Below are 27,383 nucleotides of genomic sequence, written 5' to 3' on the forward strand. Positions count from 1 at the left end.
TCGAAGGGCTGGTTGCTTATTTATTCACTGACTCCTATTCACAAATGCTCACTGTGTGTTTAGAAAGGCAATGACAGGATTCTGCTGTTTTCTGCTCCTCCTCTCCCCCCTCCCACCATCTCTTCCCCTGATCCCCATGCAAAGCTGTCACCCAGGTCGGCCTACCCACACCTGTCTTCCAGGGCCGGCCCTCCTGCCAGGGCAGAAGCTGAGCACCATCAGGGGAAGACACGAACCTCTCTGGTCCTGGGGCTCATGGTGAACTCCTTAGCTCCTTGCTCTGGGTACATGGCAGGGAGGAGTGGGTCACACCTTGGGTCCCCACCACCAAGAGCACAGCCTGGGGCTGCAGCTCCAGGACAGAGACCCTCCTACTGGGGAGGGGGGCTACCTGAGCTGATCTTTAACCCCCACAGCCAGGGGAGCTGGCCCAGAGCAGGGCTGGGTCTCCCCAGAATCCCCTCGTTCTCATCCAGCCCCTCGTTCTCATCCAGCCCCTCGTTCTCACCCAGCCTGAGTAGGAGTGTTATTACATGCAACTCTAGAACATCAGTCATTTTTTTTCTAGCCATGAAGCAAATCTCTGCTCTGCTCACTGGAGCATACTCGGCCCCTGGGGGAGAGGGCAGCAGGGAGGGAAGAGAAGGAACAGGGCAGCCTTATTTTTTTACCCTTAATGTGCTGTGCTGTGCTTAGTCACTCAGTCGCTCAGTTGTGTCTGACTCTTTGCGGATCCATAAACTGTAGCCTGCCAGGCTCCTCCATCCACGGAATTCTCCAGGCAAGAATATTGGAGTGGGTAGCTTTCCCTTCTCCAGGGGATCTTCCCAACCCAGGGATCGAACCCAAGTCTCACCACATTGCAGGTGGATTCTATACTAGCTGAGCTACCAGGGAAGCCCACTCTTAATACAGTAGGTAGAAATGTCACTGCACATGCTCAAATGGTAGAAAGGCAATTAGAATCTGACTCTAAACACTCATCCACTGGATGTGCCAGAAGCAGGCTCCCTGTCACGGCTGCAAGCTCCTGGCTGTGCAAACCAAACTGCAGTCAGGGAGGCCCATGTGGTGTGGACAAATGGAGAAGTGTCTCTGCTCTTAGGCCGTCATGGTGGCTGCTGCTCCATAGGATCTGAGACAACCTAGCCTTTCATCCTGGGGAAGGTCTTGGTTTGGAGAGCATGTGATTTTTGCTTGGCAAGATCTCCCTGTCCTGGCCTCCCCTCGCCAGACGCTTCCATCTGCCATCCCTCCAGTGTCTTGACTGTGGTGCTGAGCTGCCTGGGAGCTGAGCCTGAGTTCCAGCCCTTGGCTGGTGCTGCCCTACCCCTACACACAGCACTGTGCTTCTCTGGGGGATGTGTGAACACTCTGGGATACGGTTACCCTAAACGCAGGCCCTTTCTCCTCTGGTTGTGCACAAATCACTCAGCAACACAATCTCCAGTGACCTGGGGCACGTTTACAAAGGAAGAGCGGTGATGACACAGCTTCTGATTCGGAGCTGAAAAAATCCCAAGATTTACTAGAGACCCCGCTCCTTGATTGAAAATCGCACAGAAGGAAAACAAAGAAACAAAAACGTACTGTTTAAAAAATGAGCCTAGCCACATACATATTCAGCTCAAATATAACATTTACTTTGAGGAAATGGTTCTGTTGTTTGGAAAAGTTTAAGAATGTTTGTTGCCGACTTGTCCTCCTTTGAGAGATGAGGGAGACAGTCCCAGTGAGCGCCTGGAGGCCCCACAGAGTTAGGACGGAGCCTAGGCTCAGCCAGGTCCCCTAAGAGCCAGGCCAGCAAGAGGACTTCCATGTTTTCTAACCCTGCCCACTGATGACTTCCTGCCATCCCTGGACAAGACCAGGAGCCTCTGCTCAGATACCTCCCTCCACACAGAGCGAGTCCCTGGGCTCCCATGGCAGCCGTTCTCTGACAAGTGCTCAGACAGATTCCTGGTGAGCTGTTCTGTCTGCTCTTGGGCACAATCAGATGAAGGTGGGTAAGCACCTAAAACATGCTGATTTCTTCAAATCTTCTGGTCTGTGGAAATGTCCTCCATCCCCCACTTTTCAGGAAACAGTCCTTAACTTCTTTGAAGATCTTTGCAATGGAAATAAGAAACAAAACAAAATAAAAATATCCCTGGACTTCCCTGGTGGCTCAGTGGAAAAGAATCTGCCTGCTAATGCAGGGGGCATGAGTTTGATCCTTGATCTGGGAAGATTCCGTGTGATTCAGAACAAGTAACCTATGCAGGAAACCTACCGAGCCCGCGTGCCGTAACTACCGAAGCCTGTGTGCCTAGAGCCTATGCTCTGCAGCAAGCATAGCCACCACAGTGAGAGGCCTGTACACCTGAGCGAAGAAGAGCCACTCTAGAGAACGCCCACATGGAGCAATGGAGACCCTGCACAGCCAGAAATAAATACATAAATGAATATAATTGTTAAAATATCTGTAATGACCTCCAGTGAAACGGCTCTACTGACCAAGGCCTCTCCCACCGCTTTTTCCCCCCAGACCTACAAGAAGATTCAGTTCCCAATATACCTGGGCAGAGAACCGCCAGGCCAGCTCTGGGGATGATGGACCTGAAAGGTCAAGCCCTTGCTAGTCTGTTTCAGGAATGTGCTTTGGAACAGGAACGGCTCTGCCTTCCCTGCCCATGACCGTGCTACTGTTGGTACCACAGTGGTCTTGCAGGGTTTATTTCCCGTCTCTGTATCCCACACAACACGACTTTTGGCCAACAAGCTTTACTATGAAAGAACGTTGAAGCCATGAGTTCATGTCCCATATCACCCAGAATCAGCTGGCCTGAGAATTGTGTAAGATTTAGTAATGTAGATGGTAGAAAGACAACCACCTTCAAGATTGGGATGCTGTCTTCCAGGATGTGGTATGTGCTTTAAGCCAGCGGTGAGAATAGGGTGTTGTTTCTTTCCTAGCCAGAATACATGGTTCTAGAGACAACGAAGTGACCACAGGGGGTGGCTCTCATTCCTACTCTTACACCTATTAACTCTGTCTCAGAAGGTTTCCTTCTGTCTCTATGACCTTGGACTCTTCTGATTTTTAGAGGCCTTCATTTGTAGAAAAGCAATCGACAGACAGATAAACTTACTATGCAAGTTAGGTGGGTGATGCTAATTGCCGAGGGAGGATGAGATTCCCTGTGTTACATCTTGGTGACTTGGTATTTCCATTCCTATTAGTGATGGTCAGTGAAAGGCTACTTTAGCCCAATAAACATAAGACCAGTAAAATCCTTGAAGAATAAAGAATCCCACTAGCTGAGACACTTGAGATAAGATTCCTCTGTATGCTTCTCAGATGATAAAATTCCTGTCCTTGTAATGACCACCCAGTCTCCTTGGTCAAGGATCCTTTCAAATTTCGTGGAGAAGGAGATGTGTGTGTGTGTGTGTGTGTGTGTGTGTATGTGTGGGTGTGGGTGTGTGTATCCATCTGGTCTAATGTGTTCTTTAAGACCTTTGTTTTCTTTTTTTATTTTTTATCTGAATGATCTGTCTATTGAAGTAATTGGGGTGTTAAAGCCCCATATTTTTACTGCATAACCATCAATTTCTCCCTTTATGCTTGTTAATATTTATGTTTTTAGGTGCTCCTATGTTGGTTGTGTGTATAGCTAAAATTGATATGTCTTCTACTTGGATCGATCCCTTGATCGTTATGTCATGTTCTTATTTGTCTCTTGTCACAGTCTTCGTTGTACAACATTTTGTCTGAAACAAGTATTGCTACCCTGGCTTTAATTTTGTTTCCATTTGCTTGGAGTACGTTTTCTATCCCCTTATTTTCAGTCTGTGAGTATCTGTAGATCTGAAGTGAGTCTCTTGTAGGCAGCATATGTATGAATCTTGTTTCTGCATCCATGTAGGTATTGCATGCCTCTTAATTGGCTCATTTAGTCCATTTATATTTAAAGTAGTTATTGATAGGTGTGTACTTTTTGCCTTTTTGTTCATTGTTTTTCAGTTGTTTTCGTGCTTCTTTTTTTGTTTCTTTTGCTCTCTTCCCTTGTGATTTGATGATTATCCTTAGTGTTACATTTGGATTCTTTTCTCTTTTTTCTTTGTGTGTATCTAGTATAGATTTTTTGTGTGTGATTACCATCAGGCTTATATATATGTATCAATATATATACATCAGTATTCTATAACTGTAATTATTTTCAATTGTTGGGCTCTTAAGTTTAATACCTCCTTACTACCCTGCATTTTTATCCCTCTCATTGTTCATTTTTTTGACATTGTACTTTATGGCTTTTTCTTTCAAGGGTTCCTTAAGTACCTATTGTGGATATAGATGATTTTACTACTTTCATCTTTTAACTTTCTTACTAGCTCTATAAGTGGTTGATAGCTACCCTGCAGGTTGTTGCTGTTCAGTTGCTCCGTCATGTCCAGCTCTGTGGCCTCGTGGACTGCAGCATGCCAGGCTTCCCTGTCCTTCACTCTCTCCCAGACAAATATACCTTCATTTTCCCTTACCAATGAGACTTTTTCTTTGATAATTTTCATACTTCTAGTGTGGTCTTTTCTTTTTCATTTAGGGAAGACCATATAACATTTCTAATAATGCTGTCTTTGTGTTGCGGAACTCCTAGCTTTGGCTTGTTGGAAATCTTTAGCTTTCTCCTTCAAATACAGCCTGCCCAGTGGAGTAGTCTTGGTTATGAGACATTTTTTCTTTTCATCACTGGAAATATATCATGCCACTCCCTTCTGGCTTGCAAATTTTTGTTGAAAAGTCTGCTGGTAGCTGATAGTTCCCCTATACATAACATTTTGCTTTTCCTTTACTGATTTTAATGTTCATATTAATTTAAAATTAATATTTAATTTTTGCCATTTCAATTACAGTGTCTCAATGTGGTCATCTTTGTGTTTATCCTGTTTGGAACTGTCTGTGTTTCCTGGACCTGGATATTTCTTTCTTTTCCTATGTTAGGAACGTTTTCAGCTATTATGTCTTCAAATATGGTGTCTAACCCTTTTCTTCTCTCTTCTCCTTCTGGGACTCCTATACTGTGACTATCAGTATCCTTGATATTATCTCAGAGTTTTCTTAAACTGTCCTCATTAAAAACATTCTTTCTCTCTCTCTCTCTCTCTTTTTTTTCTGTTCAGGTTGAGTGATTTCTGCTGCTCTCTCTTCTATTCTGCTGATCCACTCCACTGTATCATCTAATCTACTATTGATTCCTTCTAGTGTATTTGAAATTTCAGTTATTGTATAACTGAACTGACTGATTCTTCAGTTCTGCTTGGTTCTTCTTTAGATTTTCTAACTCTTTGTTTTTATATAGACCAACTCTTTGTGATATATGTTGCAATAATTTTTTTCTGAGTTATTGTCTGTATTTTGGTTCTGCTTATGCTTGATTTTTGAGATACAAACTTTCAAAAACTGTATTTTACATATCACAATTTATTTATCAATCTCTTCTTTTAATGTTTCTGTATTTAGAGTCATTGCTAGAAGGCCTCTAATTTCATTAAGGGATTTATCCACATTTTTTTATTACTATGGTTTTATTTCATACATTTATGTCTCATATTTTGCACTTACTCAGGTGGTTTATGTGATGTATGAGTAACTTATTGCTCTGATATCATTTATTAAAAAGTACTACTTTCACCCAGTGATTTTTTTTTTAATGTCACCTCAGTGTAAACTACATTTTCATATGTGCTTGGGAATGTTTCTGGATTTTCTATTCTTTTTCTTTGGTCTGTCTGTCTGATCATGAGTGGGCAACACACTGTTTTCAGAAAATACATCTTACGGGATGTTTTTTAATATCTGACTAGTTATTCCTTCATGCTATTTTCCAATAAGATTTAGACATTAGCTAGAACCTCCTAACAATAGGAGAAAAAAACATTTTTCTAATTGGAATCACATTTTTATATTAACTTTGGGAGAGTCAGTGCCTTTTTGGTGTGGTTCTACCCTATCAGAGAACTGACTATCTTTCTATTTCTAAAGTCTGTTTTTATATTTTTCAGGAATCCTTTAACATTTTGCTCAAATAGTGTTTCACAATTCTGGTTATGTTTTTCCCAAGCTCTTTATGTTTTTTGTTGCTGCTGTGACAGATTATCTTTTCAAATGTGTCTCAAACTGGTTGTTGTTCATATATGTGAAGACTATGGATCTCCTTTTACTTTTGAAATAATCTCAGGCTTATGGAAAAGTATCAATTATAATACAAAAACTTTAATTTTCCTGAACCATTTGAGAGTAAAGTTACTGACACGGTGTTCCATCAGTCCTCAAAAACTGTAGAGGGCAATTTCTACAAACAAGGAAACGCTTATGTGACCACAATTCAACCATCAATCCGGGAAATTAACATTGATGCCACCAATACCATCTAATCTTCAGACAGTAAGAAACTGGGTCACTTGCCTTAATATGTTTAATTATTTGATTAGTCCCCACAGAGACTTATAAAACAGATCTCTTCCTCATCTTCTCCAAGTGCATCCCGTGCTCTCCCCGCCCAGGCTCTGGTGATCCACGTCAGGCAGCTGCTTCAAAGCAACGCCCGCCTCGCCCTATTTGTCCTGCTCTGACACATCCCACCAGACTGCCCTTTCTGTTGGAGTCCCTGAATCCTCCTTGAGCTCCTTTACCACCGACTGGTCAAGCCTTGTGTAAGCACCCTCCTCACAGCCCTTGGATGTTCACTCCCTTCATAGTAGTAGTACTAAACGTCGCTCAGTCGTGTCTGACTCTGTGACCCCGTGGACTGTAGCCCGCCAGGCTCCCCTGTCCATGGGATTCTCCAGGCAAGAATACGGGAGTGGGTTGCCATGCCCTCCTGCATTCCCTACGGAAGGCAACATTCCTCACTTCACTTGCATTCTGATATCTCATCCAGGTCATCCAGTGCAGGGTGTCCAGCTCATGCAGGATGAGGACACCGCTTGGTTCACTGTGACTCTCTTGCCAGAATCACTGTTGACCATGGGCTTTGTTTCCTTAAGTAAGGTGTTGTTGCTTTTTAAGAGGCTGGGATCAAGATGTTTAGAAACAACAGTTGTTTTGATTCCATGGCTTCCCCCATTTTCATGATGGGGACATGACTGCCGCTGCATATCTCCATCCCACAGGCTCTTCTTACGTGACTGCAACAAAGGAGGTCTAGGGCCCTCCTTTTATAATCTGGGTGAGGGGAGCTCTTGATTGCTTTAAGCAGTGGAATATGGTAGAATAGGTGCCATATGACATCAAAATCTAGGTAATGGAAAAAACACAGCTTCTAGATGGCTCACTTTTTAGGAGATGGTCACTCTGGGGAAACCAACCACTGTGTCATGAGGGAGCCAAAGAATCCCATGAAGTGAGACAACCTGAGGGGCTCTTGTGGAGAAAAACCAATGTGTCAAGTGGATAGCCAGCACCAACCACTGGGCATGTGTGAGCATCCTTCAAGCGATTCAGCCTCTAGGCCTCGAGCAGCCCTGATACCAAGGTGAGTAGAGGGATGCCATCCGCACTGTACCTGGACCAAAATGCAGATGGGTAAAGCCATGTTGCTGTTGTTTTAAACCACTGAGTCCTTTGGTAACGGAATAAGCCCTCTTCAGCATCACTTCCACACCATTATGTCTATTCCACACTGTGGATCTTGCCTTATAGTCTGATCATGATGGTTTATCTCCTCTACATGAAGCAAGGAATCTCATGTCCAATATTTCTCAGATTCTTGGTGAAGAAGGGGTCTCAATACACAACCACCCTGGTGATCTAAAATGAACCACGCAGACTTTCTTTGATGTATCATAATGACGCCCAGGTTTCTGGGATTCAGGCACCTGAGGGCTTAAGGACTGGCTAATGCAACCACCGTCCCCCCCTCCCCCCCGACCCCACACCACCCAATGGATGAAAACTTACCAGAGGCTTTAATTAAATTCAAATAAATAGTCCATTCTGACTACAAAAAAGTGGTTTGGGGCTTTCAGATAAGGCTCACGTGACAAAGGCCAGAACATGGAAGGGGACGACTCAGGCTTAAAAGACCAGAAGGAAGCAGCAGCCGCTCAGATCTGGGCAGTCTTCCTGGAGAGATGGTCCTGTTCTTGCTCCTGGTGGCCCTTCTGTCCCCTACTGGGGAGGCAGGTGAGTGACGGTCCCACCCTCAGAGGCCCAGTCCCGCCCCACATGGACTGACCTGCCCAGACGTTACACTCATGCACAGCCTGGGCCTGGTCCATCTAAGAAAATTTCTGAACTCAGGGAAACCCTGATCCCATTTCCCCTATTCAAACTTTGGCTCCATGAGCACAGTGGGCAGGCTGGAATCTTTCTTTCAGGGAAAATCATCGGGGGCCATGAGGCCAAGCCTCACTCCCGTCCCTACATGGCATTTCTTCAGATCAAGATTTCAGGGAAATCTTACAGATGTGGGGGTTTCCTTGTGCGTGAGGACTTCGTGCTGACAGCAGCTCACTGCCTGGGAAGGTGAGGAGCAGTGCCCGGGCCCCCATCCCTCTGCTGAGCCCTCCCAGGGAACCCTCTTAGGAGCTGCAGGCCTGTGCCACCAGGTAACATAGGAAGCTATTGAGAGGACAGGTGAGCACTGGGGAGAGAGGGACAGGTCAATGCCAGTCGCACATGGAGAGAAGGGACTGATCAAACCTGGAACATAAGGAAGCCAAGGTTGTGGCCTGGAGCCCACAGTGCTAATGTGAGAAATTCATGTTTTCCTTAGAGATAGTCACGCTCGAGCAGGACTGAACACCCTCCGTGGACTACAGGAATTGCCATCTGCCCAGGCTGCCAGGGAGCACACAGTTTAGAGATGCTCAGCCCTATGGCCCACTGCCTGGAATTTCGCCACACCCTCCCCCTGCCCTGCCCCAAGTTTTGCCCTGTCCCAAGCTGTGCTCTTTCCTCCTGTCTCCTGGACCAGTTCTCCCCTGACACCCCCTCCCTTTCTGCTCTCTGTGCAGCTCAATCAGCATCACCCTGGGGGCCCACAACATCGTGGACCGAGAGAGGACCCAGCAGGTCATCCAAGTGAGAAGAGCCATCCCGCACCCACACTATAATGATAAAACTTTGTCCAACGACATCATGTTACTGCAGGTGGGACTCGTGGCTGCACTGAGTCTGGGACACTTCCATCCAGGCTTCTGCATCCCCCATGAACTCATTCCTGACCCTCCTCCTGTATAACCCCTCCGTCGTCCCAATGCTGAGAAGAAGGCAACCCCATTACTGTCCTGCAGCCTCTGTGGGCCAACAGTAAGTGAGAATGCTTTTCCTCTACATTCAGCTGACTAGGAAGGCTGAGATGTCGGATGCAGTGAGCCCCATCAATCTGCCCAGGAGCTTGGAGAAGGTGAAGCCAGGGATGATGTGCAGTGTGGCCGGCTGGGGGCAACTGGGGGTAAATATGCCCTCTGCAGACAAACTACAGGAGGTGAATCTTGAAGTCCAAAGTGAGGAGAAATGTATTGCACGTTTCAAAAACTACATCCCCATCACGCAGATATGTGCTGGAGATTCAACCAAGAGGAAGAATTCTTTCTCGGTAAGATCCCCAGTGTTATCCGTGCAAAACCCTGGGCCCAGCTGAGCTGGGAGGATGGGTGGCTGTGGGAACAAAACCCGTCCCTGTGTCCCCGACCTGTCCTCCTATCTGGTCGCTGCCCTGTGTCCCTGGGGGGTGAACACTGCCCCACAGTCACAAATGGGTGGAAGCTTCTTGCAGGAGGAGCAGCAGGATTCTCAATTCCAGGATGAAACCTCAGGACCAACAAGGCCCTGATATCAGCCAGGACCCCTAACTGAGCCCACCCACCCCAGGGTGGCAAGAAGACCAGACCTGAAGAAGGTGAGCTCAGCCCTTGCTCTCTCTGCCCACAGGGTGACTCTGGGGGCCCACTTGTGTGTAATGGTGTGGCCCAGGGCATTGTGTCCTATGGAAAAGATGATGGGACAACTCCAGATGTCTACACCAGAATCTCCAGCTTTCTGTCCTGGATCCAGAGAACAATGAGACAGTACTAACGCCAGGGATCAGCATGACGTGTCCTTGAGATGAGCCCCTCCATCTTCCCTGGGATTGGAAGCATTGGTCAAAGTGTGTGGAGGAAGGTTGCCTGGAACTTAATAAACATTCATCTCTTGAAAAGTAATCACTGATTGCTCCATTATTTACAAATTCATTAGGTACCTTCTTTGTCAGGGAAACATCTGTTCACATTTCTGATCTGTTAGCGGCTTCCCCCTCCAGCACATACACTGCTCCTCCCACCCCCACCTTCGATTCTCTGGAATAAAATCTTCTGCTGTACCTACAGCCAGCTCCCTCCAGTCACATGTCCCCAGTGCCAGCTCCCCCTCAGGCTGCCCGTGAGCTCCATCAGAGAAGGGCGACCCCTCCTCAGGAACACAGGACCCTCTTGTCCACGACCCTTGTGTCTCATCCATATGCCCTCCTCCTCGTCAACACCTCCCCCACATCCCAGTGTCCAGGGGCAACAGAAGAGAATCCAGATTTGGAAAGGGGACCGCCTGAGAAACTCTAGGGTCGAGGGGGGCACTTGTCCACCCTAACAGAAATGGTGGAGGTTTACAAAGGTGTGGCTCACCCCATGAGTGTTCCCTCCCTGCATCAGAGGAGACAGAGGTCAGAAGCCTGAGAAAGTTTCAGGAGGCCTTCAGTATGCCTAGGGCCAGCTTGAGTTCCTGTCACAGCCCTGTCTTGGAGTCCTGGGCCCAGGGCTCTGTGCAGCCTCTGGTGTCTTGAGGGCACATCCTCCTTCAGCCCCAAGTGACCTTCAAGGAGCTCCTCCACCTTGGGCTGAGCCAGCCTCTCCTATCTCCATCATTCCCACATGTATGTATGTTTCTATAAAGGAAAGTCATAGTAATAAAAATTTTTAGATGCAAAGTATCCTAATATTTCAAAGTTGTCCCATACCCAATAGCTTATTGAATAATTTTTTCTGTTCTATCTTTCAATAATCTCTGAATTTTCATGTAAGAATCTATAGAGGAAACGAATCTCATTTTTAAAACATGCAGCTTAGAGAAACGAATCTCATTTTTAAAACATGCAGCTTAGAGAAACGAATCTCATTTTTAAAACATGCAGCTTAGAGAAGGCTGGGCTAAACAGAAGTGATTCGCTGGACGTTTGCATGGTGAGTGAACTTCCACCATGGCAAAATGTATTTTGCGTGTAAAAGCAACACATATAATCATGTAAAGATAACTAAATACAGAACATATAAGTAAGAAATTTAAAATTGCCTACAATTTCACCACCTGCAGATCATCATCATCAATGGTTAAACTTGTGTCCTTCCGCTCTGTTTATTCATAAGATGCTCTTGCTACAACTCACTGGGACTTGGCTTGTTTAGAACTCCTGTGATCTTTTCCATTCCTCTTTCTTCTGTCTCATACTGGTGACAGTGTTGGAATCATCTGCACATGTTCAGGATGGCCTGGCCCAGAGACATCAGAGACATAGTTCTCTTGTCTCTGGACAGGGAATATTAGTGGAGAGTAATTATTAGGATGATCACCATCACTTATCTCATCACCTCACACCAGTAACCAGCATTTTTGGAGAGGAAGTCTCTTCCCCTTACAGGAACCCTGATTTGGATGGGACAGCCCCAGTCTCAGCTCAAGGGATGCTGGATACCTCAGCACAAGCCAAGCCAGTCAGGTCACTGAATGCTGAAGGACCCAGTGATGGTTGGTTTTGGTCCAATGAGCATCAGGTCCAAGACTTTTGTTCAACACTGTGGGATAAGAAAATTTCTGTCACAGAATATTTACATTTGAAGAGCTGATTATAAGCACAACAAAAATGTGAGGCTGGAACCCTGGCAAGATAGGAAATGGGGTTGTTATTTGGTTCACTTCGGTGAGTTCAGGTCTATCTGCTCCCAAACCAAGTTCAGCCACTTCCTCACACTTGGCAATGAGCAGACCCCTCATCATAGTACTCACCAGCTTGTCCTCTACCCACCTATTCTAGGTCTACCTCTGTGTCCTGTCAGCTTCACAGGGGCAGGAGCTGAATCTCTCATATCCCTGAACCTCCCCTATTGAGTAATTATTCATAATATTATCAGAATCATGAAAGTACCGAGAGTGGAGAAGTGGAGATTCAATTACTGAGAGGCTCCTGGGGATCCAGCTCCTCTTGGTGTGATAGGGAAGAACTTTGATATTCTGTTAGTTAATCATTAATGGTATATTGCTATAACATTAATTATACATGATGACACATCTCTGGGAACGCTGGCTCCCAGGTAATGAGCTTTAAGCTAAAATACTTTTGTTTAGCTCACAGGAAACAAGCCAACTGATGAAAGACTGCAGGACAGAAGAAATTAACACAACCATCCTGAGGCTAGTGGAACCAGGAAATGTTTGACTTTACTCCATTCCCTTCTAGTATAAAAGTAGTCTGAATTCTAACTCAGGTTAGGTGGTTCTTTGAAACACGAGTCCATCATCTTCTTGGTCTGCTAGCTTTCTGAATAAAGTTGCTATTCCTTGTTTCAACAACTCATCCCGTGATTTATTGTACTGTTGCTTGGCAAGAAGTACAAGTTTGGACTAGATAATGCTGGCTGCACCACAGGCTTCACTTTGTTATTCCTTCTGGTGAGTCTTTGTGTGCGAGTGTGGTGATGGTGTCATTCTCTCCCAATCCAGGGCAGAGAAGGTGGTCGTCTGTAGAATGCTGACACCCAGCTGGGGGGAGTGCACCGCTGGGAGGTTTGTGGGGACACTGAGCCTCCCTTCCTTCCTTCCCCTGTGCTTTGTGTCTGGAAGGAAGAAACCCCAGCAGCTGTGACCTGGACAGACCTTCAGGAAGATGCTGCCACTTCTACTCCTGATGGCCTTTTTTCTGCCTCTTGCGCTGGGACTGGTGAGTGACTACCCATTCCTGAGGGTGTAGCCCATCTCACCAAGCCTCCCGCAGTCCCGACCTTTCTGCACAGCTCTAATTTCTGAACCAGGTCCCATCCCAACCAAGAACACAAGTTTGATGCCACATAGAGACTCAGCAAGGAGAGGTGGCAGGCAAGCAGGGAGATTTTCACTAAGATCTTTCATGGGTCTCAGGCTGTCTCTCACCACCAGAGGAATGAGTTGTGCATTTGGTAGAGGATGTGAAGCTACAAAACACAAGTAAGTAAAATCCCTCACACCATCAGGAAAAGACAACTCAGACACACCAACCACAGTACAGGAGTTGTCAGTGGACCTGGCTTATGAACCAGTGCCTTCCACCCCTCACTCCTGTCCAGCATAGGAGCCAGGTGTGAGATTGATTGAAGGTGCTAGATGACAGCACCCAAAGGTCTCCATGTGTCTTGGACCTTTCCCAGGCCCCAAGCAGCTCATTTTCTGCCCCACCTCACCTTCCTCTCAGGCCCTTAGCTACTCCACTGTGGCAGTGCCCTCCACCCACCCCTGTGACCTGAAACCCCAACAACCTCCGCCAAAAGGTAATGGGAGGCCACTTGTGCAGCCAAAGAACATTATCTGAGATCCTGGGATGTGTTATGCCCTAGGACATGAGGATTTTAGAAAACTCACCTCTATAAGTTCCTCATGCAAACTCACATTCAGTTCAGTTCAGTTCAGTCGCTCAGTTGTGTCTGACTCTTTGCAACCCCATGAATCAGCACACCAGGCCTCCGTGTTCATCACCATCTCCTGGAGTTCACTCAGACTCACGTCCATCGAGTCCGTGATGCCATCCAGCCATCTCATCCTCGGTCGTCCCCTTCTCCTACTGCTCCCAATCCTTCCCAGCATCAGAGTCTTTTCCAGTGAGTCAACTCTTCACATGATGTGGCCAAAGTACTGGAGTTTCAGCTTTGGCATCATTCCCTCCAATGAAACCCCAGGGCTGATCTCCTTCAGAATGGACTGGTTGGATCTCCTTGCAGTCCAAGGGACTCTCAAGATTCTTCTCCAACACCACAGTTCAAAAGCCTCAATTCTTTGGCGCTCAGCCTTTTTCACAGTCCAACTCTCACATCCATACATGACCACAGGAAAAACCATAGCCTTGGCTAGACGGACCTTTGTTGGCAAAGTAATGTCTCTGCTTTTGAATATGCTATCTAGGTTGGTCATAACTTTCCTTCCAAGGAATAAGCGTCTTTTAATTTCATGGCTGCAGTCACCACCTGCAGTGATTTTGGAGCCCCCCAAAATAAAGTCTGACACTGTTTCCACTGTTTCCCCATCTGTTTCCCATGAAGTGATGGGACTGAATGCCATGATCTTCATTTTCTGAATGTTGAGCTTTAAGCCAACTTTTTCACTCTCCTCTTTCACTTTCATCAAGAGGCTTTTTAGTTCCTCTTCACTTTCTGCCATAAGGGTGGTGTCATCTGCATATCTGAGGTTATTGATATTTCTCCCGCCAATCTTGATTCCAGCTTGTGTTTCTTCCAGTCCAGCATTTTTCATGATGTACTCTGCATATAAGTTAAGTAAGCAGGGTGACAATATACAGCCTTGACATCCTCCTTTTCCTATTTGGAACCCGTCTGTTGTTCCATGTCCAGTTCTAACTGTTGCTTCCTGACCTGCATACAGATTTCTCAAGAGGCAGGTTAGGTGGTCTGGTATTCCCATCTCTTTCAGAATTATCCACAGTTTTTTGTGATCCACACAGTCAAAGGCTTTGGCGTAGCCAATAAAGCAGAAATAGCTGTTTTTCTGGAACTCTCTTGCTTTTTCCATGATCCAGCGGATGTTGGCAATTTGATCTCTGGTTCCTCTGCCTTTTCTAAAACCAGCTTGAACATCAGGGAGTTCACAGTTCACGTATTGCTGAAGCCTGGCTTGTAGACTTTTGAGCATTACTTTACTAGCATGTGAGATGAGTGCAATTGTGCGGTAGTTTGAACATTCTTTTGCATTGCCTTTCTTTGGGATTGGAATGAAAATGGACCTTTTCCAGTCCTGTGGCCACTACTGAGTTTTCCAAATTTTCTGGCATATTGAGTGCAGCACTTAATTTCACAATATTCCTGAGAAAGCTCCCAGAAGCCCTGCACTCATGTCATTGAAAAGCACAAGACACAGTGTCACTCCCCCAGGGCTGTCTGTCACCTCAATTTCCCCTCAGCTCCAGCCCTGCCCTGAAGTTGCCGGACCGTCACAGCTCCTGGGCTGTATCTCCTGGGACTCCATGCTCCTCATACCTCTACTCTGTTCTCTGTGCAGCTCAATCAGCATCACCCTGGGGGCCCACAGCATCAAGAAGCAGGAGAGGGTGCAGCAGGGTCAAGTGCTTTTTTCCATGTAGAAAGATGTGTCCTTAAAGACACCACAGAGACATTTATTTTCCTGAGCACCACTTATTTAGGAGGGGGAAAAAACAGTTTCTCACCACTCTCTGCCATAAAACTCCATCATACACCAAGGGTTCTATATTTGTGTAGAATGTCTCAATGTGTGCGGGGTCTCTATCTTGTGATCTATGTCTCTATGGCACCATCAGTACCACACTATCTTCATTACTATGACTTCATTTGCTAAAGCAAGAGCTCCTATCTTATTCTCATTCTTTAAGCCTGTCTTTTCCAATGTTGGCTACTGGTTTTCCACATCTATTTAGAACCAATAAAGTCCTGTGAAATACTTCCTGAGTGCAATGAATTTGTAGATCACTTTTTGGAGAATGAATACCTTAAAAGTATTTTCTCTTCCAAACATGAATGTGGAATATCTTTATGATTTATACTTAGTTATTTGACCATTTCCATGATTTTAATGTTTTTTTTAAAATTTCATTTTCTAACTATTATTGTATAGATAAAGAGATGATTAATATTTGAGTTGACTCTGTGCCCAGAAAATTTGACAATTACTAATTATAATAATTGATCTGCGGGTTCCTGGCTATTGTTGTTGTACATTATATCTTGAATATCCACAGTTGTATTTCCTCTTTCCCTGTCTTATACCTTTTACTTCTACTGCCTGCTTAACTGTAGTGACTAAAATCTCTAGTATATTATTGAAGAGAAATGATGATTATGGCTGTCTGTGTGACCTTGTATTGTTTTGCTCTTGATGAAAACATAGAACATTTCATCAGTAAGTATGTTGATTGGTGTGGGATTTTTGCAGGGATCATCTATCAGAATGAAGACCCTTGTTTCTGCTCCTATTTTTTAAAGAAATTTTTTAAACGAAGGATAGTGAGTTCTAGTCGATGCCTTTTCCCCATTCAGTTGAATTATTATTGGTGTTTCTTCTTTCATCAATGTGTTGTGTTACAGCAATTGTGTTTTGAATGAAAGCCACTCATCCTCAGAAAAACCCAAATTAGAAATGATCTAATACTTTTGCTTATGGACTGATTGGATTACATCAATACCGGAATAACATTAACCCGAAATATTCTCCTCCCATATTGTCATCACTGGGTTTGTCATCTAGGTTTTGCTAGTCTCATACGGGGCCCTCGTGAGGATGGGACCATCACTCACCTGCCTCCCCAGTGGGGAACAGAGAAAGGGCTGCCAGGTGCAACAACATAAGGGACCCTCGTGACAAGAAACCAATGTGCCCAAAGGACAGCCAGCAGCAACCACTGGGCATGTGTGAGGGAGCCTTCAAGTGATTCAGCTTCTGGGCTTCAAGTTTCCCTGACACCAGTGGGAGCAGATGGGTGCTGTTCACATTGTACCATGAGCAAATTACAGATTCATGGGTCAAGCAATTTTGGTGTTATTTTAAACCACTCAGTACTTTGGTAACTGGAATAAGCCCTCTTCAGCATCACTTTCACACCATTCTGGCCAGCCCACACCCTTAATCTCACTGTTCTTATCTGATCATGATGGTAAGCTCTCCTCCACCAGAAGCAATAGAGCTTATCTTCAGTGTTTCCCACAGTCTCACCCAAAGAGGTCCAAGACACAATCTCTGTGATGATCTAAAGAGAACCACAGCAATGAAGACATTCTTTGATCTATCATCCTGAGGCCCAGATCAAACAGTGATGTGACCCTTTCTGAGAAGCCTGCTGTAATAACGGCCACAACAGAGGAGACACTCAGGGTTAAAAGATCAGACAGAAGCAGCAGCTGTTCAGATCTTATCAGCCTTCCTGGAGAGATGGTCCTGTTTTTGCTCCTGGCAGCCCTTTCTGTGTTCCCCACTGGGGAGGCAGGTGAGTGATGGTCCCATCCTCAGAGGCCCAGACCCACCCCACACGGCACAGACCTGCTTAGATGTTACACTCATGCACACTCTGGCCCTGGTTCATGTAAGGAAATTTCTGAACTCAGGTCGAATTTTCTCAAAGACCACCAACCTTGGTCCCATCTCCCCTCTCCAGCCTTTGCCTCCGTGAGCACAGCAGGCAGTCTGTTATCTTTCTTTCAGGGAAAATCATCGGGGGCATGAGGCCAAGCCTCACTTCAATTCCCTATATGGCATTTGTTGAATATCAGGTTTCAGAGGACATTTTCAGCTGTGGGGGTTTCCTCGTGTGTGAGGACATTTTGCTGACAGCAGCTCACTACTTGGGAAGGTGAGGAGCAGTGCCCGAGGCCCCACCCTCTGTTGACCGCTTGCAGGGGACATAGGAAGCTCTTCAAAAGTCCAGGTGAGCTTTGGGGAGAGAGGGAGAAGTGAATGCCAGTGGCACATTAAAAGAAGCAACTGATCATACCTGGAATGGGAGGAAGCCAAGGTTATGCCCTGGACCCTGGAGTATACATGTGAGAAATTCACGTTTCCTTCTGTGACTGTCAAGATGCTGCATGACTGAACACCCTCGTGGACTCCAGGAAGTCCTCCCTGACTGTGCTGCTAGAAACAGACAGCTCAGAGATGCTCAGCTCCAGGGCCCATTGCCTAGAATTCTCTCCCCTCCAGTCCCACCCTGTCCCAAGCTGTGTTCTTTTCTCCCAGCCTTTGGACTGTATCTCTTGTGACATCTGCTCCCTCTCTGCTCTCTGTGCAGCTTAATCAATGTCACCTGGGGGCCCACAACATCACAGAACAGAGAGGATCCCGCAGGTCAGCCCCATGAGAAGAGCCATCCGCCACCCAGACTGTAATGGTAAGACTTGGGTCAATGATATCATGTTACTGCAGAGGGGATGCATGGCTGCACTGGTTCTGGGACACTTTCCTTCCAGGGTTCTGCATCCCCCATGACCTCATTCCTTCCCTTCCTCCTGTATGACCCCTTCCGTGGTTCGAGCACTGAGAAGAAGGCAACCCCATGACTGTCCTGCAGTCTCTGTGGGCCATCAGTAGGTGAGAATGCCTTTCCTCTTCTTCAGCTGATTAAGGCTGATTTGACAGATGCAGTGAGCCCCATCAATCTGCCCAGAAGCTGGCAGAAGGTGAAGCAGGTATAATATGCAATGTGGCTGGCTGGGGGCAATTCCGGGTAGGTATGCCCTGTGCAGACACACTATAGGATGTAGATCTTAAAGTCCAAAGGAAGGAGAAATGCATCATTTGCTATGCTGGAGATCCAAACAAGAGGAAGAATTCTTTCTTGGTGAGATCCTCAGTGTTGTCCATGCAAAACCTTGGGTTATCAGGAGCCGCATTAGGCATTACTGACAAAATGGAGGCATGGCTCCCAACCCCCTCTCCTCGTCCCGCAGGCACAGACCCGGGATGAAGGAGTTAGCTCTTGTGATTCTGACTTGTTCCTTCCTCTCTTCGGTTGAGTTAGCTGGAAAGAATGTTAAGGTGCTTATTGTTCTTGAGAGAAGCATGAGAAAGCACAAAGCCTTCTGCAATGATACCCAGAAAATAATCTATAAAGTAACCACTGACATTTGTTCAAGGATTTTTACAAAGAATGTCCCAGGATGAGCACGTAGGCTGCAACTTGAGGCCATGGGAAGGATTGTTATCTGAGACCTGTTTGTGAGGGAGATGTTTTTGGCAAAAGAAGTTTGCTGAGTTTAGGGTTTAGGAATAATTAAGAATAGCTAGAAGCCTTTTTAGGAGACAGTGAGCTTAGGATACTAGGGGCAAGCAGGATTTAGAAAGATAAGAGATAAACTGAGGAATGTGGTAGGCAGCCCAGACATTAGCATGAGTTATAATGTAATCACAAGTAAACACGATTCTGAGAGAATTGCTGAAACAGGAACTCTGTTTGAAGGGCAACAAGGAGATAATAAATCTGGGTGAGGGGGAGCTGAAAATGTAAAACCTCTGACCTAATCCTTTTGAGAAAGTATGAAAGAAGACGTGATGCTTGAAATAAACATGTAGTTCCATACCTCGAGTCAAAAGCTACATCATTCCCTGCCAACACCACTCACCCCTTCAGGCTGATTTCCTGGCTGCTAGGGCTGGACTTTAGCATTGGGCCAGGTGAGCTGGGAGAATGGGGGTAGTGGGAGTGAACCCCATGCCTGTGTCCCCGGCCTGTCCTCCTCTCTGATCTCTTTCCTGTGTCCCTGGGGGTGAACAATTCCCCAAAGTCGTATATGGGCACAGGCTTCGTGTGGGAGGAGCAGCAGGTTTGTTAATGCCTGGATGAAACCTCAGGATCAACAAAGGCCCTGATGTCAGCCCAGGCCCCTCACAGAGACCATCCTGGGCATCAGCGGCGAGAATAACTGAAAAAGGTGAGCCCAGCCCTTGCTCTCTCTGCCCACAGGGTGACTCCAGGGGCCTGCTGATGTGTAATGGTGTTGTCCAGGGCATTGTGTTCTGTGGAGAAGAGCATGGGAGAACTCCATGTGTCTACATGAGAATCTCCAGGTTTCTGTCCTGGATCCAAACAACAATGAGCCAGTACAAATGGCGGGGATCAGCCTGAGGTGCCCCTGGGATGGACCCCTCCATCTTCCCTGGAATGGGTGCACTGGGCAAAGTGGGTGAGGGAAAGCTGCCTGGAATTTAATAAACTCTCATCTCTTGAGCAGAAATCACGGATTCCTCTTTTGTTTACCTAAACACATTTGTTAGGCACCTAGTCTGCCAGGCAACCATCTATTCACATCTGATCTTCCTCCTTCAGCACATACACTGCACCCCACCCCCACCTTCCATCTCTGAAATAAAAACTCCTGCTGCACTGACAGCCAGCTCCCTCCAGTCACATGTTGCCAGTGCCAGCTCCACCTGCAGAGATGGGAGACCCCTCCTCCGGAACACAGGACCCTCTTGTCAATGACCTTGTGTCTCATCCATATGCCTCTTCCTCATCCACACCTACTCTCCCATCCCCCATCCCATTGCTCAGAGGGCAACAGAAGAGAATCCAGATTTGGAAGGAGGGCCACCTGAGAAGCTCTGGGGTTCAGGGTGGCACTTGTCCATCCTAACAGAAATGGAGGAGGTTTACAAAGGTGTGGCTCACTGAATGCAGTCCCTCCCCAAATCAGAACAGACAGAGGTGAGAAGCCTGAGAAAGTTTCAGGAGGGCTTCAGTCTTCCAGGCCCCGCTTGAGTGTCTGTTGCAGGCCTGGCTTGGAGTCCTGACCACTAGGGCCCTGTGAAGCCTCTGGTGTCTTGACAGCACATCCTCCTTCAGCCCCAAGTGACCTTGAGGGAGCTCTTCCATCTTGGGCTGAGCCAGCCTCTCCCCAACTCCATTATTGCCATGTCTGTGTGTATGTAAATATACTTATCTCTAAAGGAAAGTCATTGCAATAAAAAGTTTTGGATTCAGGGGTATCCTAATGTTTCAAAGGTTTCTTATAACCTATAGGTTATTGACTCAATTTTTCCTCCTATTTATCAATAATCTCTGAATTTTATATCTATGGATGTATTTGGGAAAGTTGCTAATTTTTAAAACATGCAGTTTAGGGAAGACTAGGCTGCAGGGGAGTGGTTTGCTGAACATTTGCATGGTGAGTGAGGTTTGACTGTGGCATAATGCATTTTGGATGGAAAAGCAACAGACATCATAGTTAAATACAGAACATACAAATAAGAGGGTTAAAAGAAGTGCAGAATTTCATCATCCTCAGATCATCCTTAATGCTTAAACATATTTCCTTTTGTTCTTTTTCTGTTGATTCATAAGATGTCGTTCCTTCAGTTCACCTGGGATTGGGTTGCATAGAACTCCTCATGACGTCCTTCATTCCTCTTTCTTCTGTCCTCATACTGGTGAGAGGGTTGGGGTCAAATTGCCAACATTCACTGGATCATGGAAAAAGCAAGAGAGTTCCAGAAAAACATTTCTTTGTTATTTATTGACTATGCCAAAGCCTTTGACTGTGTGCATCACAATAAACTGTGGAAAATTCTGAGAGAGATGGGAATACCAGACCACCTGACCTGCCTCTTGAGAAATCTGTATGCAGGTCAGGAGGTAACAGTTAGAACAGGACATGGAACAACAGACTGGTTCCAATTAAGAAAAGGAGTACATCTAGGCTGTCTATTGTCACCCTGCTTATTTAACTTATATGCAGAGTACATCATGAGAAATGCTGGACTGGAAGAAATCAAGCTGGAATCAAGATTGCTTAGAGAAATATCAATAACCTCAGATATGCAGATGATACCACCCTTATGACAGAAATTTAAGTAAAGTTGCTCAGTCATGTCCGACTCTTTTCGACCCCATAGACTGTAGCCTACCAGGCTCCTCTGTCCATGGAATTTTCCAGGCAAGAATACTGGAGTGGGTTGACATTTCCTTCTCCAGGGGATCTTCCCAACCCAGGGATCGAACCCAGGTCTCCTGCATTGTAGGCAGACACTTCTACCATCTGATCCAATGTGAAGAGGAACTAAAAAGCCTCTTGATGAAAGTGAAAGTGGAGAGTGAAAAAGTTGGCTTAAAGCTCAACATTCAGAAAATGAAGATCTGATCCCATTACTTCATGGGAAATAGATGGGGAAACAGTGGAAACAGTGTCAGATTTTATTTTTTTGGGCTCCAAAATCACTGCAGATGGTGACTGCAGCCATGAAATTAAAAGACGCATACTCCTTGGAAGAAAAGTTATGACCAACCTAGATAGCATATTCAAAAGCAGAGACATTCCTTTGCCGACTAAGGTCCGTCTAGTCAAGGCTATGGTTTTTCCTGTGGTCATGTATGGATGTGAGAGTTGGACTGTGAAGAAAGCTGAGCACCGAAATATTGTTGCTTTTGAACTGTGGTATTGGAGAAGACTCTTGAGAGTCCCTTGGACTGCAAGGAGATCCAACCAGTCCCTTCTGAAGGAGATCAGCCCTGGGATTTCTTTGGAAGGAATGATGCTAAAGCTGAAGCACCAGTACTTTGGCCACCTCATGTGAAGAGTTGACTCACTGGAAAAGACTCTGATGCTAAGAGGGATTGGGGGCAGGAGGAGAAGGGGATGACAGAGGATGAGATGGCTGGATGGCATCACTGACTCAGTGGACGTGAATCTGAGTGAACTCCGGGAGTTGCTGATGAACAGGGAGGCCTGGTGTGCTGTGATTCATGGGGTCGCAAAGAGTTGGACATGACTGAGCAACTGAACTGAACTGAACTGAACTGAACTGAAAACAATGCTAATGGTAATTCCCAAGGTTGTGATGGGAAACCCTGGAGAAGGAAATGGCAACCCACTCCAGTATTCTTGCCTGGATCCTGACATCTGTATATATTCTATTCCAATCAAATTAGCTTGATTCCTCATGTAAGATTAGGAACCCCAGCACCCCTGGAACAACATTGACATTCCCATTAGCAGGACTAGATTTCCCTGCCTTTGATGGTACAGAAGGGCCCTTTGTATGAAATGAGGGAAGTCTAATTCTGAGGCATAAGCTTTGATAGCAAGATTCATAAAATAGAGATAACTCTACCTACTTCACAGGATTGTTATAAAAGTAACAATACATCTAAGAGAGTGACAAGAATTGATATTCATGAGCTCTTTAAAGTCCTAATTCCAATCCCATTTGCTCTTATGATAATGTATGTAAAGCCCAACCTTAGAGTATGGTCTCTTCCCCTACCTAATATTCTCTGATCACGGTCTTCTGCCTATGAACCCTTGGTTAGGAGGGAGAGAGAGATGCAGACTAATGTTTTTCAAATTGCCAGTAACGATGCTTGAAGTGGGGTGTAGCTTGCATTTTAATCTGAGTGGAATAAGATGGGATGCAAAGGAGTGGCAGCTTAGACTGCATTGCACGTGATTAAGGATGAGTATTGTTTCCTGCAACTTTGGATTCATTTGTATGTTTGTAGGTTTGTGCCTTTGTACTCACACATACCTGTGGTATATGCGTTGGGTCTTTTTGCAAATGTATTTCCTACTGTGGTCACTGTCTTAAACGTGCATATGTTTCTGAATTCTCAGTGTAAAGACTCTCCCCCACCCATGTCTCTGATGGGCCTTAATCAGCTGCCGTGCCTGGGAAGGACATGAGCCCTCCACCTGCACACCAATGAGGGACCACACTGGAGAGCTCATCCCTGAGGCCAAAACTTGGAGGTTCAGGCCTCGGCTTCACCTCCCACAAAACAGAGGGCATCTCTAGGGGAAATTCTGATTAGAAAGACGCAGGCACAGTATGAGAGAAGAGAACATGACCAGTCACTTCCTGTGGTTACCAGCCTGGCCCTGCCCTCACTTGTTGGGAGTGAAAAACCCAAGACTAGAAAACAGAGGCAGCATGTGCCCTGGGCAGCCTCTCTGAGAAGATGCATCGTCCTCCTCTCCCGCTGGTGCTCCTCCTCCTCTGCTGCAGAGCCCAGGCTGGTGAATTGCCCGGCCACTCCTTCTGGAAACTTCAGGATCAACCCCTAAAACAAGATTTACTCGGAAGATTGCTGACCCTTAAACAGAACCCCAGGCTTTCTCCCCAACACCCCAGAGTGAAGTTTCCCCTTGGGCTGTGCACACCCTCTCTCTGCAGCCCATGGCGCTCCCAGGAACAAGGAGCCCATGTTGATTGAGGGAAAGGCCAGAGCAGGGGCCCCAGGGGTGGTCTCCTCTGCATGGAATGTGTGACACTGAGCTGAAAGTCCTGTGTTCCGTTCACCTTGTGGCCTTGCAACTTGGCTGATCTCTGAGCAACCTGGGATATGGAGATGGTGGAGACAGGAACCTGGAGAGCTGGTCATGCACGGGGACAAGGAATGTTGAGTGAGGGCAGAATGGGAGTGGTGGGAAACAGGTGAGTGTGACTGCGAGGCGTCCGAGGCCAGCTTGGCTGCTGTGCCTGGAGCAGAGGCAGCAGACACCAGAGCCCCCCGAGAGGAAGAGGGCAGAACTCGGGGCGAGTGCGGATTCCAGAGACGCCTGTGCCAACTTGAAGCCAGCCGGTGCACGCTCTGTGTTCAGACCCTGGGGTTCTGTGTTCCAGGGCAGATCATCGGGGGCACGGAGAGCAAGCCACACCCCTGCCCCTACATGGCCTACATGGAAATTGTCACCTCGTGGGAGAAGCAGGTGGCTTGTGGTGGTTTCCTGATAAGAAGGGACTTTGTGCTGATGGCTCGCACTGTGCAGGAAGGTGAGACAGTGGGTCCTGTTTATCTCCAAGTGGGAGGTGAGCATCCAGGGGAACAACCAGGAACAGCTCCTCGGGGTCTGAGGGGAGCTCCGAGGCCTGGGTCTCTTTAGGGAGAGACAATACTTGGCCTTAAGGAAATCATTCTCAGAGTGGAACGGCTGTCCTGACCCTCAGTCACTGTGAGCTCAGCTCCCCTCAGAGGAAAGGGGACCTCATCCCAGTGCCCCTCTTCTAAAAGCAGCTCCCCCTCCCCAACCCCGACACAAAGGTTGTGGACCCACTCTTCAGGGGCCCACCCAGTTCTCGACCACTTCCTCCATGCCCTTTTCAAGGACACTGGCCTTTAGTTCCTGGGGACCTGAGCCCACCCTTTCCAAGGGAGACAGAGAACAGGGTCCACCTGAGACCCCACCACTCCCCCCTTTCCTCGGACACCTCTGCCCTCAGGGAGGAGGCCCTCATTACGGCACCTTGATTAGGAAGTACCTACCCTGTGCCCTGGGTCCTTCAGAGCCTACTCACTCCCTGTCGTCCGGAAGATCCTGGAAATTATCTCTGTCCCTGAGAAAGCTCTTCCCTGAATAAAGCCTGAGCCCCTCCCATACATGAGTAGTTCAAAAGAGGGAGGTGGGAAGAGATCGCTGACCCTGTGAGAGACTGCACACCCTTTCTCAGAGTGGGCATATCTCAGCAGACGCCCCACCATCAGTGTTTCACCTTGGCCTTCTCCCTCACATAGGTCTGTAACAGTCACCCTCGGTGCCCATAACATACAAAAGAAAGAAGACACATGGCAGAGGCTTGAGGTCATAAAACAGTTTCCTTACCCAAAATATGACCCTGTTGGTCTCCATGACATCATGTTACTGAAGGTGCAAATTCTTCTTCCTCTTCTCCACTCCCTGTTCTCCAGGCTTCCTTCCCCGCTCTCTGTTCTCCAGGGCTTCTCCTTCAGGTCCTATTACCCTCACATTTTCCCATCCTGCCTCTCACCAGCACCCCTCAGCTCAGCCTCTGGAGAGGCTCTCATGTGGAGCAGCTGCCCTGTCCCTCTCTTGTTGCCTCCACCTGTCCCCAAGCCCATTTCCATCACTGACAGCCCTCATTTCCTTCACAGCTGAAGGAGAAAGCCAACCTGACCCTGGCCGTGGGGACACTCCCCCTTCCACCCCATGTCACCTTCATCCGTCCCGGGAGAATGTGCCAGGTGGCTGGCTGGGGAAGAACAGGTGTGAAGGAACCAGCCTCCAGCACTCTGCAAGAGGTGAAGCTGAGACTCATGGAGCCCCGGGCCTGCCACCACTTCCCTGCTTTTGACCACAATCTCCAGCTGTGTGTGGGCAATCCCCAGAGCACAAAATCTGCATTTAAGGTGATTCTCAGACTACGGTCTTCCCCACAAATCACTGTCCAGGGTGCAGACACCTTTGGAAGGAGACGGAGTTAGGAGTGTCAGCCAGTGACAAAGTGTGAGACCTCAGGTCTAAGGATCTGGGACTGTCCCTCTTCGGATCATCCTCCCTTTGCCCCGTGGGGTCTCTGACCAGGGTCTGCTCAGGGTCAAGGGGTGCCTCCCAGGGTCAGGGGGTGCCAAGAAGGAAAGAGAACAGCATCAGAGACGTATCATCTCATGAGGAGCCCGTGTTCCTGAGCCTGATAACAGGTGCGACCAACTCAGAGTTGGGACCACGGGGAGGAGGGGGTGGTTTCCCGGCTCACCTTCTCTCCCTTTCCTTCTCTTTCCACAGGGAGACTCAGGGGGCCCTCTTCTGTGTGCTGGGGTGGCCCAGGGCATTGTCTCCTATGGACTGTCCAGTGCAAAGCCCCCCACCGTCTTCACCCGGATCTCCCCTTACCGGCCCTGGATCCATGAGGTCCTGAAAGAGAATTAACCTGGAACCTGGGCCAGCTTGAGGGGAAACCAGAGCAGGACTCCGGCAGGTTCTTGGTGCCACTCACCGTGGATCTGCCTCTGGTTTTCCTCTTAAAGCCCTGTCATGTCCCTAATCCTCAGGAAGGCTGCTTCAGATCATAGAATTCCCAATAAATCTCAGTGAACACCCGGCTTCCAGACCTGAGTGTGTGTCTCCTCTCTCTTCTCCCAGCATCAGGCATTCCAGAAGCCCTGAAAGGGGGGAGTGTGGTGTGTGTGTGTGAGAGACAGAGAGGATACAGTGAAGAACAATAGGGAGAGAGAGAAGAGAAAGGGGTTCCCTGGAGTGGCAGGACACCTATGTCCACCTTAAAGAAGAAAGTAGAGCAGATCCTCCCCTCCTGTCATCATTAACTCTGAGCCATCTTTAGGGCTCTTCTGAATCACTAGGAACATGCTGAGTTGCAGGGTGTTTACAGCATCCCTGGCCTCTCCCCATTAGGTACCAGTATCAACATTCCCTTCTCCTCCAAGTTCTGAATCAAAGATGTCTCTGGGCTTTTCTAAATGTCCTCCAAGGAATATGTTATGGTGGCGGAGGTGGGGGTGGGGTGGGGAGGGGTTAGGCAGGGCTTTGTGAAGGAGCTGGGCAGGAATCACCTTCAGCGTTTGGTTCACACTGGGCCCTCCTCACTGTCCACCTCGATAAGAGAAGATCTACCATCTGTGCAGCTTTGATGTGCGATGCAGAGATCTTGTGTCACTGACTTCTGCAAAAGGAATACGTGGGGCTGATAAGAGGAGGGACAGCATCACAAGTCCTGCACGAACCACAGCCACAAACGACTGCTCCCAACCACTCTAGCCGGTATGACCTCCACAACGCCCAGCACTTGGGCAACACAGAGGGAGAGGGTCAGTCCTGTGAGGACAGGGGGGCACTAACTCTATAATCTCGCCCAGGAGTGGAAGAGCCTTGATGTGCAGGATGGAGCCTGCCCCCTGGGTTCT

The 27,383-nt window shown here is 47.2% G+C and overlaps 2 protein-coding genes and 1 pseudogene across 3 annotated transcripts; all 3 read left to right on the forward strand.

Moving 5' to 3' along the window:
• The first annotated feature begins 6,170 nt into the window (after window positions 1–6,170).
• Window positions 6,171–10,188, forward strand: LOC138423583 (mast cell protease 1A). 2 transcript variants are annotated; one of them, XM_069559645.1, is made up of 7 exons: window positions 6,544–6,693; window positions 7,322–7,514; window positions 8,008–8,164; window positions 8,359–8,506; window positions 8,998–9,133; window positions 9,324–9,581; window positions 9,917–10,188. In XM_069559645.1, the coding sequence occupies exons 3-7, from the start codon at window positions 8,113–8,115 to the stop codon at window positions 10,058–10,060; spliced, it is 738 nt and encodes a 245-aa protein (XP_069415746.1). In that variant the 5' UTR covers window positions 6,544–6,693; window positions 7,322–7,514; window positions 8,008–8,112; the 3' UTR covers window positions 10,061–10,188. The 2 variants fall into 2 exon arrangements, with proteins under 2 accessions (XP_069415745.1, XP_069415746.1); XM_069559644.1 differs by having other exon boundaries at window positions 6,171–7,514.
• Window positions 10,189–17,173: 6,985 nt separating this feature from the next.
• LOC138423394 (mast cell protease 3-like) lies at window positions 17,174–19,927 on the forward strand (annotated as a pseudogene).
• A 3,723-nt stretch (window positions 19,928–23,650) lies between these two features.
• On the forward strand, window positions 23,651–26,570 carry LOC138423249 (mast cell protease 2-like). The gene is given in 6 exon segments (XM_069558917.1): window positions 23,651–23,742; window positions 24,350–24,481; window positions 24,484–24,499; window positions 25,239–25,371; window positions 25,617–25,871; window positions 26,248–26,570. Coding segments are annotated over 6 exon segments (738 nt in total). The 5' UTR covers window positions 23,651–23,684; the 3' UTR covers window positions 26,392–26,570.
• The last annotated feature ends 813 nt before the right edge of the window (window positions 26,571–27,383 follow it).

The sequence above is a fragment of the Ovis canadensis genome, chromosome 18 (assembly GCF_042477335.2).
Source record: "Ovis canadensis isolate MfBH-ARS-UI-01 breed Bighorn chromosome 18, ARS-UI_OviCan_v2, whole genome shotgun sequence".
NCBI lineage: Eukaryota > Metazoa > Chordata > Mammalia > Artiodactyla > Bovidae > Ovis > Ovis canadensis.

Bases quoted from the DNA above. Each gene is read 5' to 3' on its own strand.
- LOC138423583 (XM_069559644.1), top strand. From the start codon at position 8,113: ATGGTCCTGTTCTTGCTCCTGGTGGCCCTTCTGTCCCCTACTGGGGAG. The intron at 9,134-9,323 runs GTGGGACTCGTG...CTCTACATTCAG, and splicing joins ACGACATCATGTTACTGCAG to CTGACTAGGAAGGCTGAGAT. The intron at 9,582-9,916 runs GTAAGATCCCCA...CTCTGCCCACAG, and splicing joins AGAGGAAGAATTCTTTCTCG to GGTGACTCTGGGGGCCCACT.